The sequence below is a fragment of the Sebastes fasciatus genome, chromosome 15 (assembly GCF_043250625.1).
Source record: "Sebastes fasciatus isolate fSebFas1 chromosome 15, fSebFas1.pri, whole genome shotgun sequence".
Taxonomy (NCBI): domain Eukaryota; kingdom Metazoa; phylum Chordata; class Actinopteri; order Perciformes; family Sebastidae; genus Sebastes; species Sebastes fasciatus.
The window spans coordinates 25286852-25297092 of record NC_133809.1 but is presented as its reverse complement, the minus strand read 5'-3'; the positions used below and the strand labels follow the sequence as shown (position 1 = coordinate 25297092).

Genomic DNA, 10241 nt, shown 5'->3' with positions numbered 1-10241 from the left:
TTCGAAGGTCTGTTGCAGATAACAGCTGCAAGAGAGTGCTCAAGAGATGACGTATTTTTGTAGGCCAACCAAGGCCTATTGAAAAAGAGGCTGGGAGACAGGCGGACACGGGTATTGGGGTATAACACATGCGCTATAACACAGGAGCTGTGGTCGTGCGTTGCAATTGGCTCAATTTTGGTGAGTGCAGACCAGATTTTACTGCGCATATACCCCAAAGATATGACGCGTTGGTGACGCCTGACGTCTCCTCTTTCCACCCTCCTTGAGGCCAACCAGAAGGTTAGCATTGCCCTGGGTTCCCTCGACAAAAGGCCAGCAGGATTTTTCTATTGGGTTTTGGATTATTGCAGAAAATAAACTCTGCGGCAAACACATGTTTATGATACTTACACGTTTTGTTCAGCAAGATAATCTCCACAAATGAACACCACTTTTATGATTTTTGAAGCGGGAATGCAATAGGCAGAAGTAAAAAGCTAACGTTAGGCAATAAACAAAACGCGTGGGGCATTATTGATGTATTTTATGTTGTCGAACAAAATGTTAAAATCTCTTCAGCTTGTGTTAACCATAGACCTTATTTCAGGCATCTAACTAAAAAACCCATTCAAAAAACCCCATTGACTTCCAGACAAGGGAACAGGAAGGGCTAAAATGCTAACTCATTTCAGGGTTTAAGGACTCATTCCTGTAGCGCTCTATGGACCTTTGATTTTGAATGGATTCTGAACGTTGTTTCTATATTGGCATATAGATAGTCAAAATATAGAAAATACGGTTAACCCGTAGGGATGCTGCTCAACCACGTCACAACGCTTGTCAAAGAGATGTTAAACTTACCAAAACATGAATACATGAACATTAATGCTTATACATTTTTAAAATGTCTATTTGACATCAGTGACTGTCATTTCATAGAATTATGGATCATAATTTGGATTTTCTTTTTACAAAAATCTTAAACTCCCTTCCATGTGCCGGTTTACTGGACCAGTTGATTTCATGAAAATTTAACTTTTTTTGTTCTTTTGTTTTGTGGTAATAATGACTCCACTACCCCCAATACCATGTGGTAACACCATTTGTGTTGTAATGGATCTATTTTGTCTGTTAAAGCTCTTATTATATTTTGTCATGGAGGCTAACGTGCCTTTACTTTTGCATCATGTTCATGTTTTATATCAGATCTATGTTACAGTGTAAAAGCCCAAATGTGCTCTCTCTCTCTGCTAACATTCACCGTGTTGACTAATGGTAATCCATTAGCATCATCCAATCAACCTGTAAGTGTTGATGAATTTCTTTAAACAACTCACCGTCATCGCCGCTGCTGGTGCAAAGGAAACATTACTGTCTGAATATTACCACTGCTGTCTGAAGCTCCCATTAGAAGATTAGGTTGAGGAAGAACACGGTTCCAAAGACAGGCAGGTGTTTTATCATCATGCACAAAAATGCTGTATTGCCATTAAGTATTGAAAAGTCATCTTATTTCTTTCATTCCTCGATCGCAGGGCAAAGCATTTATAACGAAAGCATGATTGAAATGAAATGTGATGTTGAGAGTGTAATTGAAGTCTGTGCAGTTTGGAAACATTGATTCATAAAATGTATAAAATTATTTGTGTGATTGATTGACTGCATTTCAGATATCTCTCTCTCACTTTCTCACTGAGACCTTTGTTTTATTTTGGTTCAGTTTATGACAGAATTATATCAAATAAGGGAATGTATCAGTTATGTCTATAATTGTGGAAATCAGGCCATTATTGATAGATTCTCTTCTATTTAATATGTTACATCCTATACCTTTGTGGTCTCCCAGTCTCACTAATAAGCACTAAAAGGTAGCAGCGACTTCAAAAGTGGTTTCAGGGAGCCAGAAGTGTGGCTAAGGACTATAAATTCAACAGTGCTGATAATGTACTGTATATACAGTAATTGTATATGTATGCAATATGCATATATGCGCCAAAGATCACAGGCAGTGTGCCACGATATGTCTGCTCTAAGGTTGTCAAAATTAGATTTGCACATGTACTGTATAACTAATATAATAACACACTCACTGGATAATTTATATAAAACTATTTAAAAAGAGATATTCTTTGCTACTTAGTTGGCCACATTCTGTTTAAACCCGGTATTTGTGCACAGTTGCAGATAAAGATCAGGCTAATATTATTATTATAATACTATTTTCAGAATTAAATTCCAGTGTCGTCTGCGTACAGTAGGATTGTTTCCGACTCGTGTGATCCAAACATTACCAATAACTCCAGAGCATTAATAGTCAAAATTTATTTTAAAAAGATAGATCCATTTGAATGTGGTCAGATGATATTCTCTCCATTCAGAGGCTTGCAGGGAGGAAACTTAAGCCCTCAAAGGTAACCACGTTCAAGTGATATGATCAAATAAATTCCCAAATGTATAATAATTAATTGAATAAAAGGATAAAAGGCAGTTTATTTTTTACATCATTTCAAGAGACAAATATAATTGCTAAACAAGTTTGTCACTTAAGAAAAATCCTGCGTTGTAATTTGGGTAGCAAGTATGAATTTTATCTTCCGTCGACATCTAAAAAATGGATCAGCGTAGACTCAAATCACTCAATGCCAAATATTCTTTAATTATCTTCTCATTCAAAAGTGGCTGGACCAATAATTTCCACTGATTTGAATACATCTTTATTCAGACTTATTACACGGCTTTGTTAAACACCTGATCTGATTGGTTAATCACAGCAGACTGTTGCTATGTATAACAGACCGTTGCTATGTATACAGACCGTTGCTATGGGCGCTGATCGGATGTCAGACTCTGGAGAACCGTTTTTGTGTCAAATTGTTGATTTTTTAAGTAAGTAGCTGTGTAATAAGCGGGATAATGTACAGCTAGCGGGTCATTGTTGTGAAAGAATCCCCTTCAGGGCGATGAGAGACCCCTTACATGTATATGTGATGAATCCATCACAAGGTCATAAACAGATATTTCCAAAAAGAATGAGCAATTCATTATTTTCTCTCCCTGTATTCTAGTATTATGACCTACAAGGGACTTGCTTTCATTTATTTTTTTCACTCAAACAAAAAGATTTAGTTATTTGTGTACAGTCTAAGTGAACTTGTGTGGTTGAATGAGAGTTAAAGGGAAGTTTAGCCATTCATCAGTTCCATGCAAGTGAGAGTAGGCGGACGAGGATATTGGAGGTCATCAGATGCCAGATAAACTCCCTTTGATTTGATGGACGGAAACTTTACATAACAGGCTTCCGTCACTCATTTTGCATAGATATCATGAGGATATTATCACCATAATATATATATTCTACAGATATAAAAGATATGGATATGATAAGAGTACAGACTACACCTTGCCACACCTGTTTGTGCGTTTGAACCTGCTGTAAATAACTTGTGTTCCCTGTGAATATGTCATGTTGCTGAGTCATGCAGCAACCTGCCACTTAAATATTCACCTATGTGCTGAACCATTTGCTATTTTCTGTGATGGCATGAGCCAAATAGTTGCAGTATTTGGACGGGGATGTCTGATGGATGTTGCTCACAGAAAAGACATCCAAGTATTCATTACTACCCCAGTAGAGTATATAACAGTAGATAGACTATAATCTGATTGATAAAATCTGTAACTCAGTTGTCATATTTTTAAATAGCCATAAGTAACCACACAGTTTAGCATCAATTCAGAAAATCTTTATTAAACTCAATCTATCCTTTTGTTGTCAAAATACAATAACACCAATAATGTAGCAATGAGCAGTTCCTGACACTATTAGCTAGCTTTCAAGTCTTCTAGTGCAATGTGTTTTTGCTAAATTAAATCATTTCATTCTGCTTAATAATTTCATTCCATATTATCAAACAAGAGTAATTGTCAAATTCAGCAATGAGCATCTTGAACTGGCCAGTGTTACATTCTTTCATCACAAATCCATTTAAAACCTGCAGCTTGAACAACACTAACAGTCCAAAGAATGGACAAAGAAAGGTCAATGGTGCCTGCTACGAACCGACAGAGCTGTGAATACCAGGAGTCAGTAGTCTGTGAACTTTGAAATATGATGAGAAATTTCCTGACACAATTTTTTCTCCTGTTTTTCATTTCTTTAATTTTAACAGAACTTTTTTAATTTAAAATATTCCTTGTAAAATAAGTAACTTAAATGTACATATATATGATGTGTTTTTAGCTGCTTTTTTTCAAAGTGGGAAGGAAGAAGAGAAGTGCTAACAGCAAACAGTAGTGTGAAAAAGAACAGACAATTGGAAAAAACAGGCTGGAGAAACAATTCTACAATGACTGAACCATGTTGACCAAGCCCTAACTGTTGCATAGAAAGACAAAGGTCCTGGTAGGTGTGTCTCTAGGCTAAGTCCTCTTCGCCCTCCTCTTCAAACTCGCCCTCCTCCTCAGCAGTGGCGTCCTGGTACTGCTGGTACTCGGACACCAGGTCGTTCATGTTGCTCTCCGCCTCTGTGAACTCCATCTCATCCATGCCCTCGCCGGTGTACCTGAAACAAGTAAATACTCATTAGTATATACTCATGCATTTTGACACATTAGCTTAAGTCTACTGGTGAAGTGTTTTTGTATTATTGGGTTATGAAATTATATTAATGCCTGAAAATGTTACTGTGTGAATTCTGTTGAAGAACAGGCCACCTCTCCCCACTGCCCTGACTTCAGTCTCTTTTTTACTCACCAATGGAGGAAGGCCTTGCGGCGGAACATGGCGGTGAACTGCTCTGAGATGCGCCTGAAGAGCTCCTGGATCGCCGTGCTGTTGCCGATGAAGGTGGCAGCCATCTTGAGGCCGCGGGGAGGGATGTCGCAGACGGCCGTCTTGACGTTGTTCGGGATCCATTCCACGAAGTAGCTGCTGTTCTTGTTCTGCACGTTCAGCATCTGCTCGTCAACCTCCTTCATGGACATGCGGCCGCGGAAGATGGCAGCGACTGTGAGGTAGCGCCCGTGGCGTGGGTCGCAGGCCGCCATCATGTTCTTGGCGTCGAACATCTGCTGGGTGAGTTCGGGAACTGTCAGTGCCCTGGAAAAAGACAAGACAATTCAATTAGGATTTATTTCAAATGCATTAAAAATACAAACTGATGATCTGATGGCCTCGAAAAAGCAAGCTCCCGCCTCCCTACCTGTACTGCTGACTGCCTCGGCTGGTCAGAGGGGCAAAGCCCGGCATGAAGAAATGAAGCCTGGGGAAGGGCACCATGTTGACAGCCAGTTTCCTCAAATCGGCGTTGAGCTGGCCGGGGAAGCGCAGGCAGGTGGTCACCCCGCTCATGGTGGCTGAGACGAGGTGGTTGAGGTCGCCGTAGGTGGGCGTTGTGAGCTTCAACGTGCGGAAGCAGATGTCATACAGGGCCTCATTATCAATGCAGTAGGTCTCATCTGTGTTCTCGACCAGCTGGTGGACGGACAGGGTGGCGTTGTATGGCTCCACCACTGTGTCTGACACCTGGAGTGAGGGGGAAAGAGGAGACAAAGGGAGAAACAGCATTAAAACACAGAGACGCATGTGGAGGGACAAATGTTAAAAGTATTTCCCTGTATTATGTGAATTAACCTTTGGTGAAGGCACCACGCTGAAGGTGTTCATAATGCGGTCTGGATACTCCTCTCGGATCTTGCTGATGAGCAGCGTGCCCATGCCGGACCCGGTGCCTCCTCCGAGGGAGTGCGTGAGCTGGAAGCCCTGGAGACAGTCGCAGCTCTCCGCCTCTTTCCTCACCACATCCAGGACAGAGTCCACCAGCTCGGCTCCCTCGGTGTAGTGGCCTTTAGCCCAGTTATTACCCGCTCCGCTCTGGCCTGTGTTAACATGTAAATACATCATCTATCACAGCTGTGGTGTCAACACCTCCTTGGATTTATATGGAATATGACTTCCATCATACTTGCAAAGTCAAACACGGCTTACTCGCAGTGACACTGAAAGAGACTTTACTCTTGCAGGACAGAGGAAAACTACCTCACAGATACACAGCTGTAAAGTCAGAGGGACTCTAGATGCTTAATCACAGTATGGCAATTCCATTAACCCAAGTTAAAAACACACATCATTTGTTCACATTTAAATTCTCACCAAAGACAAAGTTGTCTGGTCTAAAGATTTGGCCAAAGGGACCAGACCTCACAGAATCCATTGTGCCTGGCTCCAAGTCCACCAGCACTGCACGGGGGACATACTTGCCACCTGGTGATTGAAAGATATGAAACAGTTTACAACACACAGTGCTGAAACAATTACTCATGCAAAGACCTGCTGGCTTTTTTTTTTTTAAACACACATTAAATACTTTTCCTTTTGAAATGTTTACCAAACAAAGAAAGACACATTTTGTAAGCAGAATTATTTTCACAAAGGTTGGATGGCATTAGAGTTGTTCCGATACCAATACCAGTAGTGGAAATGTGTCCAATACTGCCCAAAAATTCAGTATCGGCGAATACGCCAGTCTATGCACCGATCTGATACCTTAATTTATTAACCCAGGAAAAAAAATCAACTGGTTTAACCGGAAATCTATTTTTCTTCGCTGCTCCAAAACCATAGCCTTCACTGTGATGTCGCCCTAGATGTATCATGGCTGCCACTGGCAACTACTGTCCACTATCCATACGTGGTCGGCAGCAAACACCTGTTTAATAATAATAATAATAAATAAATAAATATACATACATATATATATATATATATAAATAAATAAATAAATAAATATACATATATATAAATAAATATACATATATATATATATATATATATATATATATCACCCAGGTATCAGATTGATACTCGGTATCGGCCGATATCGCAGGTTCTCGTATCTGAATCGGTATCAGGAAGAAAACAAAATGGTATTGAAACATCTCTAGATGGCATGCTAATACAGCCCAGTGTGCTTAAAGCAGACAGTTACATCAAAATTGTGCACAGAAACGTGTCAATATAAATTTTTTACTAATAACTCCTTTACCTTATGCTGCCTATTATTCCCTGTTAATATAATATCTCGTTTTTAAAGTTAAATAAAAAACAGAGTAAGAAAGTCAGTCACTTACATAGGGCCACACACTATTACAATACGTTAATGCTAAAGCCTTCAGGTTTGGGATTATTATGGTGAGCTGGAGGTTTGTTGACTTGTTCGGTATCATGGAAACGGTAACTAGGAAGGCGAGTCGAGCATCATGGCTTCAAGACTGGTTTCTATTGGTTTCCTGTGGGGATAAAGATGCTGGATGGCAACGGGTGTTTTGTTGAAGTCTATTCCCCCGTCGAAGAGTGTGTCCCTCCGGTAGTTAAGCTTAGTGATACGAGTTGGATCCGGTTGAGGGAGCACCTATCGACGGGGGAACAGTTTGACACAACACCGGTTCTAAAAAGTCTGCTGCGTAGTATTGAATTACCTCATCTCCTTCTTAAAGTAGCTCACGTTACATGATCTACCATAGTCTGTGGAACAAGCTGCCTCTCCACATCAGATCTGCCCCCACCTCTCGTCTTTGGCTTTTGAATGTACTTGAATTGTGATTACTAATTGGCCTTTTATAATGCGCATTATAAATCTTTTACTAATGGATTTTATCTTGGTCTGTCTGTGGATATGTGAGAGATATTGTCTGCTCTGTTGACCTGTTTTTATTCTGCACTATGTCTGTAAATCACTTTGGTCAGATGTTGTTTTAAATGTGCTATATAAATAAATTTGACTCGACTTAGCTCTGTAGCTAAAGGCTAAAGCTAAGCTAACCTGCCGCCTCGTTGTAACTAAGGTAAGCTAACCTGCCGCCTCGTTGTAACTAAGGTAAGCTAACCTGCCGCCTCGTTGTAACTAAGGTAAGCTAACCTGCCGCCTCGTTGTAACTAAGGTAAGCTAACCTGAAGCCTCGTTGTAATACACGTTGATTCTCTCCAGCTGCAGGTCGCTGTCTCCGTGGTATGTCCCGGACGGGTCGATGCCATGTTCATCGCTTATCACCTCCCAGAACTAGAGGAAAGAGAGTTCAGCACAACGGGTTAAATTACCTGGCTAACTAGCATGACTTCGTCAAACCCACTGGTGGTATGCTAATATGCTAATAGCCTTGATGCTAATTAAGCTAAGCCCGCCCAAACCTAATGTTAACATTAATCACTAAATTAACACTTCACTTTGTTAACCAAAGCTGTTCTTACCTTCGCTCCGATCTGGTTTCCACACTGGCCCGCTTGCAGGTGCACAATTTCCCTCATGTTGGTGGTGAAGTATTAAGTTTAAAACAACGACGACACAGAGACGGATGAAGTTGTTACTCTCTTGTTCTCCAGCAACGGACTGAACTGCGGAGCTGCGAGCGATGCTAAAGGCAGCCGGTCGACGGCAGAGCAGGCATCTGATTGGTCGAGAAAACTCCAAACTACGAACCAATGAGATGTCAGTCAAAGCACAGCAGACATCTGATTGGTCGAGAAAACTCCAAACTAGTGATGACGAGCTGAGCGTCATGTAGCTTTGAAGCTTTCAGCAAATTGGTTCAGAAAAGGGTTTATTTCTCGAGGCTTCATGTGCACGAAACCACCTGGTGGTCAAAGAGTGTAAAACAGGCAGATATGATCTTAACCATGTGATAAGATAAAATAAGATATTCCTCTATTAGTCCTGCAGTGGGGAAATTTGCAGTGGACAGCAGCAAAGGGGATAGTGCAAAAACAAGATGCATCAGCTAACACAGTAAAAAAGAGGTAAACAAAGTGTTACAAAATATGAACCATTTAAATAGAAGGAAGTATAAAAAAGGAGCAGTATATACAGTATTGACAATAAACAGACTATTAACAAAATTGCACAAGTGGAAAATGATATTGCACAGTGAGAATGAATGAAAGAATGAATGAATGAATGAATGAATGAATGAATGAATGAATGAAATTCCACCTGAAAATATCAGGTTATTGTCAGTTTTTGGTGTGTAAGTGTAAGTGGTCTACTGGGACCACAGATCTGTGATATACTGTATTTCGCGCCAGTAAAGGCTGTTGGGAATGACTATAAACAATGAAAAAAAATATATATTACCATGTAATCAATTTATATCTATATAATATATAATATAATGTATATTTTCTAGTAAGTATATTATGAATATATAACATACATGTATAATACATTTTAATTGTTTATTCATTTTATGTGTGTAAACCAATCCTTTGGTCAATAATTGCATTGTATTGTAGTGTAATATAATATAATAATGGCAGGAGGGGTAATATTAGTGTTCTGTGTTATTGGTTCAACCAGTGAAGAACTGAACCACTTCCTGAACCAGTGACGCGGTATGGCCGGCCAGCGAGGCTTCGGACGTCATCAATGACGTCGTTGGTCTAAAACGATACAAACCTCGATACGCGCAATGCGGAAAACTTCCTGGATTACTCGACACGCCCTCCGAAGCCTCGGCACAGCACATAACATCACTACTGCAAACCACTTTTTCTCGACCAATGAGATTACAGTCGAAGCACATCTGATTGGTCGAGAAAACTTGTTTTTTTAGTTTTTAGTTTGTTTTTTTTAGGATAATACTGTGGAGCTCCGTTAACATGGTTAAACAAAATAGAATCACATCAGCGTTTCCGCAGACACTCCCTTCCAATGAAAACACAACAACAAGAGAGCTTACTATGATTTACATTTCTGCCTTTATCTCTAATACATGAGCCTCCCTGCTGAACAAAATAAGAGAGGTCATAATAGATTAAATAGGCAACATTGAGGCACATACCACACTTTCACAAGCTTTTTTCTATGTAATGATAATTAAGTGTGATAAGATAAGATAAGATAAGATAAGATATTCCTTTATTAGCCCTGCAGTGGGGAAATTTACAGTGTACAGCAGCAAAGGGAATAGTGCAAAAAACAAGATGCATCAGCTAACACAGTAAAAAAGAGCTAAACAAAGTGTAACAAAATATGAACCATTTAAATAGAAGGAAGTATAAAAATAGGAGCAGTATATATAGTATTGACAATAAACAGACTATTAACAAAATTGCACAAAATTGCATGTTTAGACGACTACCCTAACTAATCCTGCACGTTAGGTCGCCATGGAGAGGTGTTGTACAGTTTGATGGCTCGGGGAACAAAGGATTTCCTGAGTCTGTCTGTGGGTGTTTCTTCATACAGTCAAGGGATTTTGTTGGTAGG

The 10241-nt window shown here is 39.9% G+C and overlaps 1 protein-coding gene across 1 annotated transcript; it reads right to left on the bottom strand.

Annotated features, from left to right (window-relative positions):
* Positions 1 to 3703: 3703 nt before the first annotated feature.
* On the bottom strand, positions 3704 to 8430 carry LOC141783802 (tubulin beta-4B chain). The gene is made up of 7 exons (XM_074661319.1): positions 8228 to 8430; positions 7931 to 8039; positions 6134 to 6244; positions 5615 to 5859; positions 5184 to 5506; positions 4736 to 5080; positions 3704 to 4544 (listed from the first exon to the last, which is right to left on the bottom strand). Exons 1-7 carry the CDS (start codon positions 8282 to 8284, stop codon positions 4397 to 4399), a joined length of 1338 nt encoding a protein of 445 aa, XP_074517420.1. The 5' UTR covers positions 8285 to 8430; the 3' UTR covers positions 3704 to 4396.
* Between the last annotated feature and the right edge of the window lie 1811 nt (positions 8431 to 10241).

Excerpts from the sequence above, each read along its gene's own strand:
- LOC141783802 (XM_074661319.1), bottom strand. The coding sequence starts at position 8,284 with ATGAGGGAAATTGTGCACCTGCAAGCGGGCCAGTGTGGAAACCAGATC. Across the intron at positions 8,040-8,227 it reads GAAACCAGATCGGAGCGAAG|TTCTGGGAGGTGATAAGCGA; the intron begins GTAAGAACAGCT and ends TCTTTCCTCTAG. Across the intron at positions 5,081-5,183 it reads CGAGGCAGTCAGCAGTACAG|GGCACTGACAGTTCCCGAAC; the intron begins GTAGGGAGGCGG and ends GTCTTTTTCCAG.